Source organism: Betta splendens, chromosome 8 (assembly GCF_900634795.4).
Source record: "Betta splendens chromosome 8, fBetSpl5.4, whole genome shotgun sequence".
In the NCBI taxonomy this organism is placed as follows: domain Eukaryota; kingdom Metazoa; phylum Chordata; class Actinopteri; order Anabantiformes; family Osphronemidae; genus Betta; species Betta splendens.
In genome coordinates this window covers 11,730,916-11,750,180 of record NC_040888.2, presented here as the reverse complement: position 1 = coordinate 11,750,180, position 19,265 = coordinate 11,730,916, and the positions used below count along the sequence as shown (strand labels likewise).

Below are 19,265 nucleotides of genomic sequence, written 5' to 3'. Positions count from 1 at the left end.
GGATGTTCTGCCATGATTCTATCTCTGAGCTCCAGACTTTTCAGACCTCTGTGCCTTTGGCCAGACTCATGCTGTCTTTACAGATAAAGATGAAATCCATGCCAAGAAAACAATCATTGGTCATGATTAGACCCACCCGCTGACTTAGAGAGAGCAAGAGGCCCTTTGAATGCTGCCTGACCAATGTCTGGGATGTCTGAGGCCACTCTGGGGATGTTACGAAGAGCTTTACCACCTGGACCACAGCTTTACCAGTAAATAGCAAATTCAAATTAGTAATTTAATAGTAAGAATACTACTTCTCTTCCGGCTTTTCCCATCAGGGGTAACCACAGCAAATCATCCTTTTCCACCTCACTCTCTTCTACACTCTCACTAGCCAACCTCATGTCCTTGGTTATCACATCCATACAGTATATCTCCTCCTTGGTCGTCCTCCTGCCTGGCCGCTCCATCTCCAACATCCTTCTACCAATATATTCACTCTCCCTCCTCTACATACTGTACATCCAAACCACCTCAGTCTGGCGTCTCTGACTTTGTTGCTAACACAGGCAAAGAGAGCCGTCCCTCTGATGAGCTCGTTCTTTATTCCGTGCAACTTGGTCACGCCTAAGGAGAATCTCAACATTTTCATCTCTGCTGCCTCCATCTCTGCCTCTTGTCTCTTTCTCACTGCTACCGTCTCTAATCCATAGAGCAGAGCTGGTATCACCACTATCTGTACACCTTTCTTTGGAGTCTTGCTGACACTCTTCTGTCACACAACACTCCTGACACTTCTCCACTCGCTCCAACCCGCCTGCACTCACCTCTTCACCTCTTTTCCACACTCCCCATCAACCTGAACTGTTGACCCCAAGTAATCCTGCACATTCTTCATCTCAGCCCCCTGTAACATCACTGTTCTACCTTAAGACAGAATACACGTGTGTGGTGGAAATTTTTCCATAAAGAAGCAGATGAGAGAGTTGTCCTTTTGTGCGATTTATTGAAATAATAAAGAAAGGATAAAATAAAAATAATGGGGAAAGCAAATAAAAAGCATGGATGTTGATCGTGCACATCAACAAACCAAAAACCAGCTGGGGAGATCAGTGCACACACCACGGAGGTATAATGCAAAGAGCCCATGATCCTCAAGTTGCTTCTGCCTTTTAACCTTTTTCCCTGGACCTGGTGGAATCTCCTTATCACACTGTGGGTGAAGATGTTCATATTACACAGGGAATAAACAAGGCTACAGCCTTGGGTCTGGTGAGGCATCAGACAGAAAGGAGCCAGAGCCCAGGGTTAAAAGGCAGACTCAGGCCATGAACAATCGGTCACCTTGAGAGGGAGATAGATTGTCTGTCTGAGAATGCTCAGTTCTGGATCTAATCAACAAGTACAGAATGCATGGTCACTATGCAGAGTCAGAAATGAACACAAAAAAAAAGTACAATTTTTCCATTACATTTCCCCCCTTTTGATTACACATTAATCAAACATTAAAAGAAAAAAAATTGTCAATCGTGGCATTCATTTTGTAGTAATAAAGCATTCTTTAAAAATGATTCGTTAAATATATTGCTTAGAAACGTGTAAATGGCGTAGGGATAAAAGATTGTGAGCTGTTTTTGTGGGTAGTTATACTAGAATAACCCTTGTGTATGAGCTTTTGGAAAGACAGGGACATAAGCCTATAATCAATCAGATCATGTTTAGTCAAGCAAAAATAGGAAGAGGGTTATATGTTGATTTAAATTATTGTGGCGTCAGTCTCCGTGTCACTACCATCATCATCATCGGAGTCATCTTTGTGGTCCTCGTTATCAACGTCAACATCATCCTCTACAGAGTCAGCATCAGAACCAATGAGTGAATCGGTATCTGGATTCCTGAATGTAGTGCATTGTGTCATTTGGTACGAAAGCGCCGCCGATATCGCGCGCATGATGAGACCCCTAATTAGAGGAATAACACAACAACCAAGCAACATGATCACAGCCATGAAGATGATAAGCGAGACTATTGCCGACATAAAAACTGATTTCCATTTTCCAAAAGTTTGGTCTAGCCAGCGCCAAGGGGACGGATCTACGCCGGAGTTTCTAGCCCATTCGTCTCTAAGACTCTCAAGGCCCTCGATAGCCTTTGTCACAGTACCATTAGAATCAGTGTTGTTGGGGATAAAAGTACAGCACGCTTCTCCAAACATAACGCAGACACCTCCTTTCTCCGCTAGCAACATGTCCAGGGCTATTCTATTCTGCCAAGTCATCTGAGACGTAGGAGCCAGCTGCCCAGACATGCCTCTCATACCGCCCGCAGTTTTGTTGATGAAACGCTGTTGATTGTAATAAAGGTAGTTGATCCAGGCCGAATTCTTGTTAACCTCTATTATGGGGCCCATAAAGGGTATAGCACTCGTCCACCCCGCCGCATGCTCGTTGCGAGCCTTAAACTCCTCCGGCACTCCTCGTGGTACGCCTATTGCATCTATGTAAAGGTCAGGATCCAAGGAACCTCCTGGAGCCCTGCGCCTGGTGCGTGAGTGTTTCTGTGGAGCTGAGGGCAAAAGGTGTATTCCCCCTGTGAGGAACACTACCTGAGTACAGGTGCCGGTCCAATTGGTTGGTAAGGTGGCCCTGGGGTGATCCCCACAGAGCCACCACATGTCGGACAAGGGCTTCCTTTGCTGGACTAAGTCGGTGGAGGATGGGGCAACGTGTGAGACATTATTGATCCTATATGTATATGAGAGTAAAGGGGCAGCATCGGTGTGAGTTGGAATCGCAAACCGGATCACATGGTCTTCAGGGTTAAGTCCGTGTGCGTTGGAGACGTCCCACGTCAGGTGACAATTGGGAAAGTGGCCTACATCTATTCCTCCGTCGAGGCTGGAGGTGAAGCATTCAAAGTGACACGTGGTACACACCGTGTAATACAAGGGAGCCGCGGGCTCCTTTTTCGTTACCTTGATGTCGGCCACCTCTACTTTCTTATGTGTGACGGGACTGTACATCTCCATACCCTTGCCCAGATTGTGCAAGGCGTGCATTTTGCAAGACGGATCACATCTTGGAATGCTGGGGTCCGCAGTGTATCTACACCCGGTGTCTTTATTGTGCAGTTGTCGCTCGTTGTAACACTCACTGCTGTTAAAGGGAGTGGGCACAGCCATGAGATCGGGTCTGGCGACAGCACATGCTACACATGAATTGTTTGTGAGGGTTTTAGAAGTGTACTTGAGGTACGCTAACCATAAGTTCCCTGTGGGGTTCTGATTTACGTAGTTTTGGGCAAGCTGCCAGGCTTTAGGTTCCTTAATGTCGCGTTTGGATCTATAGTGAACAAATGTGCGAGTTCTCCAGAAGTACGGGAGGGTCACACATGTCACCGCAATGGTTGATATGACAATCATTTTTATCGTGTTTCGTCTGGTGAATGCCATTTTGTGTTAGTGGAAGATAAAAATTTGTGTGTAAGTGTGAATCAAGTGGAAGCATAAAATGCTTTGTTTAAGAATAGTGGATGAAATCACAGAGAGGTATACATGTAAATCAATCACATAATTTAGAGCAAATATTAGAGTAACATATCAAAAACAACAGGGTCACAATCAATGTCTTCTTCCTGTTGAACAGTAGCGTTAGATTGTTTCCAACCTGTTTGTTGACACCTTGACAGTTCGTTAGGGTTCTTCAGGTTGTGATCAGCTGATCACAGAGACACCTGGGATTCGTTATCACCTCCAGGTTTCCTCCCAATGTCGTCTGAGTCACTGTCACTCCCGTGATGTGAAGAGTCTACACGTCGTCCAGCGTCGGCAACTCAAGGCTGCTCGTGTGTGTGTTTTCTCAGGAACGCGTGTGTAGATGTATGGTCTGATAGTGTGATTCACCGACGCAGCTTCAGGCGGCGCTTGGCTCACACCTTTAGCTGAACGGTCAACGCAGCCTCGCCTCAGTGCGTGTGTGAGCACAGCGAGGGTCGTCCTTCTCAATTCTTTTCGTCAGTGGTGGTTTTCTCGTGTGGTGTAGATGGAGATGGAGGGTCGTCTGTCGGATCCGGGACCTTCCTGCAGTGGCTGGAGTGGATCCAAGTCGCTCTTTCTGCGATCTTCACAGCCGTGTTGGTCGTCAGAAGGACTTGGAAGGGACCTTGCCACCGCTTTGAGTTCCAGTGCTTCCTGCGAAGCTCCTTAATGATCACCCAGTCTCCTGGTTGAATGATGTGCAGTGGTTCTGTCGCCTGTTTGGGCAGAGCCGCTTTCACCTGTTTGAAGTTCTTACAGTACTGTAGCATTGCGTCTTCGCACATTTCAGTAGGTGGTAAAATCCTAGTCTCAGTCTCAGGGTGGAGTCCCATCATAGGAGGTCTACCAAATAGAATCTCATACGGGCTGAGGTTTGTTCTCATCCTTCTCCTCATTCTCATGTATGAGAGCACAATGGGAAGAGCCTGAGTCCACTTGAGACCAGTCTCTGAGCAGCATTTAGCCAGTTTGTATTTCAAAGTGCCATTCTCTCTCTCTACCGCCCCTCCGCTTTGAGGGTGGTAAGAGCAGTGCTTTCTGATGTCGATGTTCAGAAACTTTCCCACTTCCTCTAGGGCTTGGTTTGCAAAGTGTGAGCCGTTGTCACTGCTGATTTTAGATGGAATCCCCCATCTGGGAATTATTTCTGTCAGCAAGGCTTTGGTAACTGCATGGCTGTTAGCATGTTTAGCTGGGAAGGCCTCCACCCATTTTGACCACATATCAACAATCACTAAACAATACTTTTTACCTTCTGCTGGCGTTAGTTCGATGAAGTCCAGCATTAAATGGTCAAACGCCTGTTCCGGTGGTGGATGAGCTGCCAGTGGTTTGGCAGTCGTCTTACCTGGGTTGTGTTGGGCGCATGTCATACATGCTTCACAGTATTTTTGCGCATAGATTGAAAATCCCTTAGTGTACCAATGTTTTGTGAGAGCATCTAACATTCCCCCCTTTGATACATGGTCTAATCCATGTGTCAACTTCGCGAAATGAGGGAAAAAGTGTTTAGGTAGGCAAGGTTTGCCGTCGGGCCCATACCAAACGCCATGGCTACTGGTGGCGCCATTCGTCAGCCAGAGCTTGCGTTCCTGTGGGGTAGAGAACGTCTGAAGATCAGGGAGAGCAGAGGGAGGAGAGGGAGGTTGGGTAGAGGTGGAGGATAAGAGGCAGGGAGCAAAAGGAAGGGGAAGTCGGGCAGCTGCCTTTGCAGCAGCATCAGCGCGTGCGTTTCCAGCAGAGATGGGATCAGTGCCCCCAGTGTGTGCAGGGCACTTACATACAGCAATTGCAGCTGGTAACAGAAGTGCATCGAGCAGATCAGCAACCTTATCATGATGCAAGATAGGTTTGCCATAAGATTTCAAAAACTTTCTGTGTTTCCACAGAGCACCAAAGTCATATGTGACGCCAAAAGCGTATCTGGAGTCTGTGTAGATGGTAACAGACTTCCCTTCAGCCAATTTACAGGCTTCGGTCAGTGCAATCAACTCCGCAGCCTGAGCAGAGTAATGTCCTGGTAAAGCGCCAGACTGTAAAACAGTATGAGAGGTGCAGACTGCATATCCAACCTGACAGTGGCCCGAAGCAGGGTCTCTAGAGGCAGAGCCATCAACAAAGAGAACGAGGTCACAGTTAGGAATTGGCATTTCCAGTAGGATGGTGTTGTATCTAAGCCATCGGGCTGTAGAAAGATGTGATGTTTTTTGTTCCAAAAGGATCAAAGACACGGCATGAGGAACCAGCAGGGTGACATCAGAATAGCCAACAATGTCACGTGATGCCAACACGGCTTTCTCTGCCGCAGCCACTGCTCGGAGGCATCGTGGGAGCCCCGCAGCGACTGGGTCAAGCTTAGCAGGGAAATAGGCTACAGGGCGTGGACGCCCTCCGTGATCCTGTAGAAGGACAGAGGTCATACAACCTGATTTCTCATCCACTGTTTGGGTGAAAGGTTGCGTAGGGTCAGGCAGACCCAAAGTAGGAGCCGACTGAAGAGCTAGTTTGAGGTCGGTGAACGCCTGTTCAGCCTCAGATGTCCACATGAGGCGGGTCGTGGATGCAGAAGACGTCTGCATCAGAGCTCTAAGTGTAGCCTCCAAGACGGCGCAGTTAGGAATGAAATTCCTGCAATAAGAGCACATGCCTAAAAAGGACATAAGCTGTTTGTATGTGCACGGTTTAGGCAGGTTCTGAATAGCTTCAGCTCTTTTAGGTGAAATGGATTTCCCTTCCGCGGTAATGATGTGACCTAGGAAGGTAACTTCCGTCTGAACAAACTGTAATTTAGACAGACTTGCTTTGTGTCCTGCAGCATGCAGGTGTTTCAGCAGCTTGATCGTATCTGCTTTGCAAGTTTCCTGATCCTCAGTGCAGATCATCAAGTCGTCAACGTACTGCAGCAGGGCGGTGCCTGGAGACAAGACAAGATCATCCAGGCTGTCTTTCCGTGCCATATTGTAGATGGTAGGGCTTTCTGAATACCCCTGGCACAGTCTGGTAAAGGTGTATGATTTTCCGTTGAATTCAAAAGCAAACCAGAATTGACTGTCTTTGTGGACGGGCACGCTGAAAAAAGCATTAGCCAAATCAATTACTGAAAAAAAATTTAGCCTTGGGCGGAACCTGAGAAAGAATGGTGTAGGGGTTCGGTACCGTAGGTGCGCGTGGTTGGACCGCTGCATTTACTGCTTGCAGATCCTGGACAAACCTCCATTCTGTTGGCTGTCCTTTGTCTCTGATTTTCTTAACTGGGAAGAGTGGAGTCCTCACTGGAGAGTTGTCACATGGGACGATGACTCCTGCTTTCAACAAAGTGTTAAACACCGGTGTTACTCCTTCAATTGCTTCTCTCTTTAAAGGGTATTGCTGTTTGCATGGTCTGTAGTCAGATTTTGGCGTGATGACCACTGGGTCACATCCTTTGATCAAACCTACATCATATTTGTGTGTGGCCCACAGGGAAGCTGGAACTTCCTGTAAGGCTGGATACTGCGTCAGAGCGTCCTCTGACAAAAACACGTGGTGTGGAGTGTGTGTGGAATGTTGAGGTACCAAGTGCACTGTACGCTGCGCATGAAAGCTAGACTGAAAAAGTTTTTTGTAAGCATGCAAAGTAGGTGAATACATCACATTCGGGTCGGAAGTCGTTTGCCAGTCTACTTCCCGTTGACATCTGTCCACGAAAGGACCCAAGTCCTGCCATCTGTCTCCGTCATGTTTTGACAGAAGGACATGTGGATCTGTAGAATAGAGAGAAATCGTCTGTGTCTTGCCGTCTGATGTTGTGCAAGACAGAGGCACAGTAAGTTTTTCTTTTATTGTCTGGCCAGACGAACCTATAGTGTGCACAAATCGTCCACTCATTTTAGGTGGATTGGAAAACATGGAAGATTTTATTACCGAATTTGTTGCTCCTGAGTCTACTAAAAACATCATACGTTCACCTTGAACCGTCAGAGCAAACTCAGGAAATTGTTTGAAACCATTTGACTGTAAAGTCATGCAGCAGTTGTCATTTAGCTGTTTGTTATTCTTTTCAAAATCACTCTGTGGGATATTTTGAGCAGAAAGCAAGTCTTCATTGGAAGCAGGCAAGCATGAATTTGAATCTATTGAGCATGTATCAAGTGTGAGCGAGTGTGTGTGTGTGTCTGTGCGGTACCGTCTACATCATCATGTGAACGGAAACCTTCGCTGGGCTCCTTCTCTAGTCAGTCTGACGAGAGTGCCCAGGAGGGTGGAACCTGACGTAGCCGGGGGCAGTACTTCCTCCAGTGTCCCATCTCGCCGTAGATGTGGCAAGCGTTTCCTGGATCTCCAGATGCGCCCCCTGTGTCTCTGTTGTGCCAATTCCGTCTGAAGTCTCTTCCTCGTCCTCGCCCGCGAAACCTGCCCGCTCCTCTGTTGTTGTTATGCATCGCAGAGAACATCTCCAAGGATGGCAGATACAATTCGCTCTGTTGTTTTTCCTTCTTCGCCATCTTCTTCTTCTGGAGAGTGTCATAAGCATGGCGTGCGTGTCTTGTGAGGTCAGACAGACGCGCTTCTTCTTTCCATCCAATGTATGACTGCTTCACGGCGTCAAAAACTTCAGGGAGTAAGCCTTTCATCAGCAGTTCACACAGGTGACTCTCGTATGTTGAACAGATGAGTCCTCCCACTCTTTCAGGGGGAGGATGAACTCCTCCGTGTGTGTTGTATGTAGTGGTGAGGCGGTGAACAAAGTCATCAACTGATTCTTCTGGTTGTTGTTTGCATGTGGTGACTTTAATCATACAGACTTTATCAGGGAACGCAGTTTCAAAGTGGGCAACAAGCGTCCTCACTGCGGTAACGAATCCATCATTTAAGTTGTTTGTCCAGTCTTTGTGTTTGAGAGCCAGTGTCACATCAGGCAATTGTCTAGCCAGCTTTTGGTATTCACAAGGTGCAAGACGTTTGGCCAGGATGCGACGGATCTCAGCTCCAGTGGGTCTGTACTCCTGGCAGAAAGCCAGACGGTTGGCACCGAATGTCTTTCCTGATACAGTGATGTCTGGGAGATTTTGAGCAAAGTCAGCTATGTCAGCGCTAGTCCATGGTCTGTGCACTAACATGCTTCCTTCAGGGCCGGCCACTTCCACCATGGGCAAGCTGATTTCTGGAGCTACTGGTGTGTTGCTCCTCAGGGTACGAACGCTGGTAGTTGCAGAGGCAGCACTCGTAGTGGCAGTTGGTGCATGGGCAGAGTCTGTGGCAGTGGATGATGTAGGAATGAAGCCGACAGGTGAATTGGCCCAGAACGTCTCTACATCCATTCCAGGAGTTGGTGTGGCATTTACACTGTCCTCCACATGCTCTGACTGCTCTGCAGCCGATGTTGCAGCTCCTGCTAACAGAGGTTGGCCAGGCTGTTGGTGTGGGCCAGGCTGCTGCAGTGGGGCAGGTTGTTGATACGGGGCAGGCTGTTGCTGTGGATCAGGCTGTTGGTCCTGCTGTCCACCCTGCCCGGCCCTCCTGCTGACGTAGAAGGAGTCCAGGTCGGGATTCACCTTGACCGCGCTCAGCTCTGCAAAAGGATACAAAGCAGAAACAGTGGGAGCGCTCTGTTTCTCATCATGCTGTGTGTGTGTATGTGTGTATAGTGGCAGTGTGCGAGCTTCCACAGAGTTGTTATCTTTTCTGCCAGCTACGTCACCACTCTCGTCCTTTCTCCCTCCTAACTCTTTTTGGCATTTCAGTCTTTCCCTGCGTTCTGATTCTTTAACCCAAATCTCAAGGCATCTGTTGTTTAATTCAATTTCTTCTAAGGTTTTAACTTTGATCGTTCTACTTTTACGGAGCTGTTTCTCCTTCTCTTCTAATTTTTCTTTTAAAGCGCGTATGTCCTTCACACTGAGTGATCCACCTTCTTGAAACCCATAATGTTTTGTCCAGTCGTGAAGACATGACACGCACTCATCACCATATTTACGTCTCATTAATTTTGTAATGCTGCAGTCTGGTGGTGGAGACTTAGATCGCCCCGAACCCATCTTTCAGAGTCCCGGCGGTTTCCTGCCTTAGATTTTTATGTGTTCCGGCCGGAACCTTTTCCAAAATTTCTCTTCCACGGACGTCTCCGTAGAAAGGGAACCGCTCAGATCAGCGACAGGGTTCTCGGAAATGGTCCCTCACCGTCAGGCCCCTCTAAGACCCGGGTCCCTCGTATCTCAAAACCACTACCCCCTGCAAACGCGCTCCGTATTTCAGAAGCCGTCTTTTATTTCTTGTCCACTCCCTTTGGACTGCGCTCAGATCTGCACACTGGTCTGTATCCTCAGTACAGACAAAACAAGCTCGGTCCCACGAGCCAACCCTTAGCAACCACCGTCTCGGCCACCAGGGCAGACTTTGACCAAATTAATTTTACCCGAATATTAAATTTAAAATTAAAAATATATATATATTATTTTTGGATGTTTTCAGCCAAATAGTCGTTTTAGAAATATTATTATCTCTAGTCCTAGTTATATTTTTCTTTTGTCGTTGTTTGTTTTAGTCTAGTAGGGGATGCTTAGAATTAATTGTTATTTGCCTTACTTTCCCTAAACCAAATGATCAGAGCCAAGTAAACCCCGAATAACTGAAACCAATTTCAAACCCGTTTCTCTTTTTTTTTTTTCTCTTCAACAAGTCGCAACAAAACGGAATCTCTCTCACCGGGCCGAGTAGAGGTTGGATTTTGTGTTCGTTGGATTTTGAGTTTGTTGGATCTCGTCAGAGGCGATCCAGACGGGTGAGCAGTCCTCCCACTCAGAACAGCTGTAGAGGTTTGGAGGCTGAGCGACCCTAGTCCTCAGGACCGCCGTCCCTGATCACACCGTCCAGACGACCTGCAGCGGGATCCTGTTCGTAGACGCCAATTTCTGTGGCGGAAATTTTTCCATAAAGAAGCAGATGAGAGAGTTGTCCTTTTGTGCGATTTATTGAAATAATAAAGAAAGGATAAAATAAAAATAATGGGGAAAGCAAATAAAAAGCATGGATGTTGATCGTGCACATCAACAAACCAAAAACCAGCTGGGGAGATCAGTGCACACACCACGGAGGTATAATGCAAAGAGCCCACGATCCTCAAGTTGCTTCTGCCTTTTAACCTTTTTCCCTGGACCTGGTGGAATCTCCTTATCACACTGTGGGTGAAGATGTTCATATTACACAGGGAATAAACAAGGCTACAGCCTTGGGTCTGGTGAGGCATCAGACAGAAAGGAGCCAGAGCCCAGGGTTAAAAGGCAGACTCAGGCCATGAACAATCGGTCACCTTGAGAGGGAAATAGATTGTCTGTCTGAGAATGCTCAGTTCTGGATCTAATCAACAAGTACAGAATGCATGGTCACTATGCAGAGTCAGAAATGAACACAAAAGCATTAAAGTACAATTTTTCCATTACAACGTGTCTAATCAAGAGGGGTCTTGTTCAAAACCAACATCTTGTAATATTTCGATGTCGTTTTTCCTATGAGTCTGAACGGCTCAGGGTGGGTCTAATAATAAACTTAATTTATTTGAACACAGACGTAGGCACAAACGACAGTGAGTGACCTATTCCCCACCTGAAGGCGCTGAGCTGGGGAGCTAAGAGAACGCCCAGACCAGCCCGCCGCCTCTCACCGCGTGCACCTCCAGAGTAGATGAGAGTCCAGTTCAGCAACTTCCTGATGCAGTGAAAGACAAAGTTCAAATGGCAATGATTTTGTCAATTGGCATTTCAAGATGCAATTTCTTTGCTCAATTTGAAAAAGCATTTTGCATTTGGCAATTTTGTGTTCATTTAATACCAAATTTCATTATTAAGTTTAAATATTAACTTGATCAATTGTATTTCATTTATAACTACGGTTTTATATTAAATTTACCAGAATTAACATTACAGAATTTCTGCGGCTGCTCTGTTTCTTCCCACTTGTACTTCAGTGACGGATGATCAAGTTTCATTTGTCTTTGTTATGGTTCCTGGGGCCGTTTTGTATTTCCTGCTTTATTTTGTTAGCTTCCTGTCTTTGTGTTTTTGTTCCGGGGTCGCTCCTGGTCACATGACCCCGCAGCCGGTTTCTATCATGTAATCAATCAAGGTATAAAGGCTCTGACACTCACCTCATACCTCTGCCAGATTGTTGCGTAATATCCACCACATTCCAGCATACTTTTGATTGTCTACTTAGCTCGAGATCGTGTTTCTGTCCCTGACTTCTGCCTGTGCCCTACCTGTACCTTTGCCTTGAACGCTGGTAACGTATCTGATTGTCTGACCCTGAGAAACCCTGCTCCTTACCTGGTACCTTTGCCATGTCGAACTGTTATCGAACCCCTGTCGGTCCTTGGACCCGATTGAGCTTGTTCCTCCTGTACTTACTGTACCATTCGAGATTTTTCTGTGTATGACCTGGACCGTCTGTACTACAGTAACCATTGTGGAATAAAGACTAAGCATTCTACGTTAAGGATATGTGTCTCCTGTTGTCCGCCCTGTGCATGTGGGTGGATATCTGCCGAAGTCCGACAGTCTTTCACTTAGAACATGGTCTTCCAGTCATAGATCTGACGCCTGTCAGTCACGTTTTCCAGTAGATTAAATTAGGGATGTTACGGACAAGGGTCAAACTGGACTGAACTGTATACTACTGTTGCAACCGAGGGTCAAACTGGACTAAACGGTATTTTAAAACACACTCACTATGAGTGGGGAACAGGCTACAAAGGCCTTCAAACTGGAGGTAGGACCCAAATGCACGACCCATAGACAGGACTGACAAATAATGATTTAATATATTAAACATGTAGACAGAGGACAACACGAACTAAGGACGCTGCGTAGGCAGGATAAGCCAGAAAACAAAACATGCAAACTAACACATAAAACTCACAGGTAAACTAAAGGTCGCTGCAGAGCAGGAAACTAAATAACTATCCTAAAACACAAAACATGCAAACAACAGTATCTAACGTAATCAGCAAACAAACACACAAACCTGGACAGAGCACGATGGCACGGTAACAAGCTACACATAATGTGACGAGTAACGAGTAACAAGTAACACGTAACGAGTAATGCACCAACAAAGACTGTACCCAAACCAGAAACTTAAATACCTATTAAAACAGGTGACTCTAATTAACCCAATAACAGGACATGACATGACAGGAAATGAAAAAACAAAGAACCAACCAAGAGGGCCTTAATGCCACGTGAGCCAGAGTGCCCTCTGGCTGTCTGGAAGCTGACTCACAACAGAGCCCCCCTCTCAAAGCCGGCTCCCAGACGGCGAACCTGCACGAACTAGACGAGCCGGGCGGGCGGAGGGAGGCGAGGAGGCGGGACAAACAAAACCGTCCTCTTTGGACCACCGCGACGAAACGTGGCCTCCACTGGACCACCAGGAACCTCAAGGGTCAAACGTGGCTTGGCGACAGGAACCTTACGTGGTGCTGCCCTCGGGGAAACAGGAAGCAGCCCCACCCTCAGATAAGCGCCCTTCTTAGAGGGCAGACGTGGAGCCGGAAGCAGAGCCAAAGACGAGGGCAGACGTGGAGCCGGAACCGGAGCCAAAGACGAAGCCAGACGTGGAGCCGGAACCGGAGACGAAACCAGATGTGGAGCCGGAACCGGAGCCTGAGACGAAACCAGACGTGGAGCCGGAACCGGAGCCAGAGACGAAACCAGACGTGGAGCCGGAACCGGAGCCAGAGACGAAACCAGACGTGGAGCCGGAACCGGAGCCAAACATGAAGAGGTGAAGGCAACAGCTGATGTGCTGTCGCGCTGAATCGCACTGAACGGCGCCACCACCTTATGGCACCGTGGTGCAGGTACTGGGAAGTTCGGCTGCGGCGTTGACGTTCCACGCCGAGGGGCCGAAACCAGAACCAGATGTTGTGCAACGGGACTGCCCCGCTGTATTTCCACGCCCTGCGTCTCCTCCGAACGCTGGGACCGTGGAGTTGGCACAGCAGTAGTGAACTGCCGATCTGCACCCGTCGACGCTTCCTCCTTGAAGTGCCTTGGTGCAGGTGTAGGAGTCTGAACAGCGGCATCCTCACGCTGTGACTCCCCATCCAGTGCTCCCTCCCAAGAGCGCTGGGTAAGAGGGTCTCCCGCTGACACGGTTGCCGGCCGACGGCCAGCGGGCTCCGACACTTGGTCCTCCAAGTGCTGGTCTGGAGGAGCGAGAACAGCAGCCCTCCATTGCTGTCTCGTCGAGCGCAGCGTCTTCCGCCTTGAACGCTGACGTCTCGGGGGCTGTGCAACAGACGCAGTGAAGTTCATTGTGCGAGCCGAATCAGGGACGCCCATGAGAGGTTCAGTCAAACCTGTTGCTTAATAGAGATTAACAATCATTACTGGGAGGCTTCAGTGGTACATATTAAAACATTTAAACTATAAAATCCTTACATCATGAATGTTTCACTTCTTGTTAAGCTTCAGGGAACTAGTCAAAACAAAAGTACACTCTCCAGGAGGTGGTCGGTCAGCCAGCGGTCGTGCTCCAAATCCCCCCTCACTTTTAACCCTTTTGAACCCCAAAGCCTATTTTGTTTCATTCGTTAGAGCCCTGCGGGGCTCTACTGGGGTCAATAGAGTGTTATAGTGCACTCTAGTTTCAACACTCACATTCAAGCTGGTCTTGGTGGCCCTGAGGTGCTGTTCTTGCTGTCCCATGCTTCTCTCTAGTTGGGGGAGGGCAGCGACGACTCTAGAGGTGCTGCAGCGTACCCTCCCCATGAATAAGAACAAGTGAATGGTGTGGGCATAAGCATGTACAGTACTGTACGTATACATTACCTGTATTAATAATGTTTGATTATGATGGTTGTGTTGTAATATGTGTAAGTATTATTTTATTATGTGTAATTACATAAGCATATGTGTATTGATGTACTAGAATATGTACTTTATCCATTAATATTATGATTGTTAATTTTAATATAATTATTACCATTGATTACCTAATAATGTTTTATACCACTGCCACCGAGTGTGGAGTTAATTATACACAATAGAAAAAAGCAAGTGAAGTCTTTCAGAGCTTCATGGAGGACGTACAGACTCTCCAGGATTGTTTGGAGGAGACAATGAAAAGGGACACAGATGAGATACATGTGGCTCTGGGAACAGGCAAATTGCTCGTGAAACTAGGTGTTGTTGGAAAAGCTATTTATACTTTAATTGATGCTGGTAAAGCTGTGGCCCAGGAAGGTAAAGCTCTACGTAACGTCCCCAGAGTGGCCTCAGACATCCCAGACATCGGTCAGGCAGCACTCAAAGGGCCTCTTGCTCTCTCTCAGTCAGCAAGGGCTGGACTCTTCGTGGCCAATGCTCTTTTTCTTGGCATGGACATCTTTATCTGGAGACACCATTTTATTCAGAGATGGGAGAGAAAGACATCAGAGCAGATGCAGAAGAGGGAACTGACCAAGAAAGACGAAAAAAGTTCTGTCTATTACAATAACACACAGAAATTGCTGTCTGTGCTGTCTTCATCTAACTTTACCTTCATAAAAGAAAAACACATACAGAAGTTCTCAATAATTGTTCTAACACAAAATGTACCAAATTTAATCACTTTAAAATTACTCTGTCTCACTTAATTTGAACATTTTTATTCAAAGTGTTTTGAATTTCTACTGTAAATATGATTGGTTTGCGTTATTAAATGTTTCAATGCTGAATAAATGCATAATTAAATTGAAATAATTACAAACCTATGTACCAATGAAATAAATAAAGCTAAAGTTTTAAGGGTTAAAAACAATTTGTAAGTCGTCATGTACAGTAAGAGTCCTAATGAAAGGCGTTGTTACAGTATAACAACTGGCGTTTGACACGGGGTGTGTGTTTGTTGCAGTAATCCTGACTACACCTCTTGGGTACGTTCATTTGACTGCTTTAGAAGGGCTATGACTATATAGGCTGATCATATCCTACCAGTCATACAGTATGTAGCACCACGTTAGACAGTATGACTGTACATTCATGGCTGACTACACATCAATAGTAAGGCTTAGGAAATTAGGCTGAGTGTGTAAATGTGTAAATAGAAAAATCAGCTGTTCTGTTTCAAAAAACTACATACAAGATCGTGCTGTTTTTGTGTAAAGCTCTGTTCTACAGACAAATGTCCTTTTTTGGTTGCTGTGTGCAAATGTTAACACAACCTAAAGAAACACTGCTATCGTGTCTGTTTACTGTTGGCTGCTTTCTTAAATCAGAGTCCAGAATCCAGCTTCATGCGGGACCTGTGACTTTTTCCACGGTGCTCTGACAGCAAAAAAGCTCGTACTCAAGCATTTCTCCCATTGATGGTGGTGGATTTCAGGCTTAACAGCAGAGTACATATCTGTGAGGTGAGTTGGGTTCTGAATGAACATCCCAACAACTCCCATCAGATGATGTGACTTAGTTTTGCTGATGGTCAGTTGGAGGTGGTTCTGTCCATACCAGTCAACAAAGCTGTCCACCACTCCCTGCTACTCTGTGAGCCAGTGATGGTCCTCGTGCCCCTCCACACGTCCCTGATGTTGTTGTTCTGAAGTCTGTGTTCCAGTTTCTTCCTGTAAGCCTCCTTCCTCTCCTTGATTTTGACTGACAGCTCTCTCTGGACACTCCTAGTGGCCTCCTTGTCCCTTGACCTGAATGCTTTCTTCTTTTCATTCAGGGTGGCTGTGATGTCACGACTGACCCATGGCTTGTTGTTTGAAAAGCAGCAAAAGGTTTGATCAGGTATATTGGTTTCCACACAGATGTTAATATTATCTGTAATATAAAGGATTCTAATCTCCTCCTGTTTTTCACTTTGTTAACTAAAGGATTCTAATCGCTTCCTGTTGGTGGCAGTGTGCAATCAGCAGGCGGGTTGTCAGATGGGGGTTTATACATGAATAAGTTAACAGGTTACAACCTGCATAAATAACCAGTCAGGGTCCACACAGTCCACCAGACCTTACTGTCCAACTAACATGGAGAAGATCAGCGATTACCTCAGCAAGTATAAAAACAACATCTTTGCCACTGGTTTAACAACTGCAGAGCACATAGATTCACTGCTGAGCTTTGAAGTACGAGACAGCGACATTTTCCTCGTGACTTACCCAAAGTCAGGTCAGTGAATATGAATTTTATCGTCTGAATTTCCAGTTTACTGCCCTGTACAAACTTTTAACTTTTGCTCCCAACAGGCACAATATGGACTCAGCAGATCATCATCTCCATCTGTGAGTTAGGTGGGGGTCTGAATAAATATCCCAACAACTCCCATCAGATGCCGTGGCTGGAGTACACGGAGGGCCACGACGACTACTCTCTGCGTCCGTCTCCGAGGCTCTTTTCCTCCCATCTCAAGCCTGATCTCATGCCTCCAGGACTAAAGGACAAGAAGGCGAAGGTCTGTGTGGAAATACATTTTGTTATAAAATGATGAAGACATAGCTTCTGTCTGCTATAGATATAGAATATAGAATTGCTGGAACTGCATGATTTGACACATATCATCACGTTGCTCGGAGAATCATTAATGCAACATGAGTAGAACACTTACTGCTGTTGTACAGCGATAAAAGAGGTTAAAACATCAGATTCTGTATTTCACATGTTCTACACACTCTTTGGGCTTAGTATCGTACTGGCTGGTGAATTGTTTGAACTACAGTGTGTGCTGTAGCAGGTTAAACAGTGATTGTTGTTGCTTTGTCTCAGATCATCTACGTGATGCGTAATCCTAAAGACACCCTGGTCTCCTACTACCACTTCAGCAAAACCTTAGCTGACCTGGAGACTCCAAAGAGCTTTGACTGGTGTTTTGAACAGTTTTAAAAGGTAACAGTGAGATCTGCTGGTTGCTTGTTACTGTACATCATGACCATAAAACAGTCTAAATACATTATGGATCTTAATATAGTGATAGAGCATTTTTACCCTAAAATCTGAAAAATTCTAATTGTTGTCTAAGAAATCATGAATTTACCTGCCCATTAATATTCAATCAGCTTGGTAAATAACTAGTCATGCGTGCGGGATTGCGTCCCGGGAGGGGGGTGGAGAGGTGATGAGTAGAGGGTGCATGATCTCGCCTAGGGCGCCAACTTGTCAAGGAGAGAACAGACTGTTCTGTTTAGACAGTTCAAGGTGAAACTGAAGATGTACCATAAGAAATTTACAGTTTAGGAACTTTATTATGTCACTGAAACATGTGTGGTTACTGTAGTAAGTAAGTAAGTTAACTGGGATGTTGTCAGGTCAAACAGTTCAGAATAATGGATGGATGGATGTTGCACAGGGCAGCTTTCAGAAAAACATATGATCAAGTGATTTAAATACAGTACACGTGAAAAATATATTAGGAAATACCATTTCTAATTATGTGGTTCCAGAAGCATCCTGGTTTGACCACATCAGAGAATGGCATCTAGAGAAGGACCAGTACAACATCCTCTTCCTCACCTATGAAGACATGCTTCTGGTACAGTAACATGAGATTTGTGTGGGTTTTCATCTAAGTCACCTTTTGTTAGTTCACTGTTTATCTTTTAGGACCTGAAGGCAGTTGTAAACAAGATCTGCAGCTTCTTAGGGAAGAACCTCAGTGAAGAAGCCATTGAGCAAGTCGTAGAAAAATGCACCTTCAGGACGATGAAGAAAGATCCAAAGGCCAACTACGAGTTTTTACCAAAAGAACGGTTTAGTGGAAGCTTTATGCGTAAAGGTAGCGTCATAAAAACAGTCACATGTGCTGAGTTATACAAGCAGACATCAGATTCATCTTTTGCTTTGCTTTTACAGGTCAGATCGGTGACTGGAAGAACATGTTCTCTGCTGCTCAGAGTGAGAGAGTCGATGAAATGCTGCAGGAGAAACTTGGTGACCTGTCACTGAAGTTCATCTGGGAATAAACATCAGCCACATCAACTTCAGGACTTTTAATGTTTTTTTCTGCTGAGATAATTCAGACAAGTCACTTAATAAAAGCAAAATAAAATAGTTACTTCTGAACGAGGAATTACACTTAGTATCACAATATGAGATGAAAGACAGTTTTTATTCAACTGGCAGACAAAGGGAGTTGAACATCAAATTGATTCATTTCCGGTACTAAAGGTTTGTAGTTGACTAACAAAATGAATAGGCCACTGTACATCATAGTGTACTGTAAATCAGATCCTAGTCACACAAACATGTTTTAAACTTTAGATACAACAGCTGCCACTGTCTTTACAAATGGCTATTTATCACAAATTGAAATACAGTCCATAAATATTATTTCTTTTGTCTTTAAAACTTCTGAGTCTGGAATCTTTTGGGTTATTTTTGTTCTAGATTATTTCTTTGTTTTTCATTCAGTCTCCTAAATTATTATATTAAGTGTTTCCTGTTGGTGGCAGTTTGCAACGGGGAGACAGGTTTTCAGATGGAGGTTTAAACATGACAAACCTTTGCTCTATACAATACGATATGCAAACGTTTTTATTATTTAAATTAATAACAAAAACAACATATTATATAAATAAACATAAGGCACATATCAGTGTAATGATTAAAACATTAGGTAATCAATGGTAATAATTATATTGAAATTAAGAATCATAATATTAATATAATAATATTATGATTATAATAATAGATAAAGTACATGTTCTAGTACATAAATACACATATGCTTATGTAATTACACATAATCAAATAATACTTACACATATTACAACACAACCATCATAATCAAACATTAT

At 45.3% G+C, this 19,265-nt stretch overlaps 2 protein-coding genes and 1 pseudogene across 2 annotated transcripts; 1 reads left to right on the top strand and 2 right to left on the bottom strand.

The window, feature by feature from the left end:
• Nucleotides 1-971: 971 nt before the first annotated feature.
• Nucleotides 972-6,833, bottom strand: LOC129604407 (uncharacterized). The gene is made up of 2 exons (XM_055510603.1): nt 6,732-6,833; nt 972-4,260 (listed from the first exon to the last, which is right to left on the bottom strand). Exon 2 carries the CDS (start codon nt 3,434-3,436, stop codon nt 1,742-1,744), a length of 1,695 nt encoding a protein of 564 aa, XP_055366578.1. The 5' UTR covers nt 3,437-4,260; nt 6,732-6,833; the 3' UTR covers nt 972-1,741.
• A 448-nt stretch (nt 6,834-7,281) lies between these two features.
• On the bottom strand, nt 7,282-11,460 carry LOC129604406 (uncharacterized). Its single transcript, XM_055510602.1, has 3 exons — nt 11,420-11,460; nt 11,102-11,203; nt 7,282-10,410 (listed from the first exon to the last, which is right to left on the bottom strand). Exon 3 carries the CDS (start codon nt 9,535-9,537, stop codon nt 7,735-7,737), a length of 1,803 nt encoding a protein of 600 aa, XP_055366577.1. The 5' UTR covers nt 9,538-10,410; nt 11,102-11,203; nt 11,420-11,460; the 3' UTR covers nt 7,282-7,734.
• Nucleotides 11,461-16,487: 5,027 nt separating this feature from the next.
• On the top strand, nt 16,488-18,475 carry LOC114859850 (amine sulfotransferase-like; annotated as a pseudogene).
• The last annotated feature ends 790 nt before the right edge of the window (nt 18,476-19,265 follow it).

Coding starts and splice junctions, on each gene's coding strand:
- LOC129604407 (XM_055510603.1), bottom strand. CDS start 3,436: ATGGCATTCACCAGACGAAACACGATAAAAATGATTGTCATATCAACC.
- LOC129604406 (XM_055510602.1), bottom strand. CDS start 9,537: ATGGGTTCGGGGCGATCTAAGTCTCCACCACCAGACTGCAGCATTACA.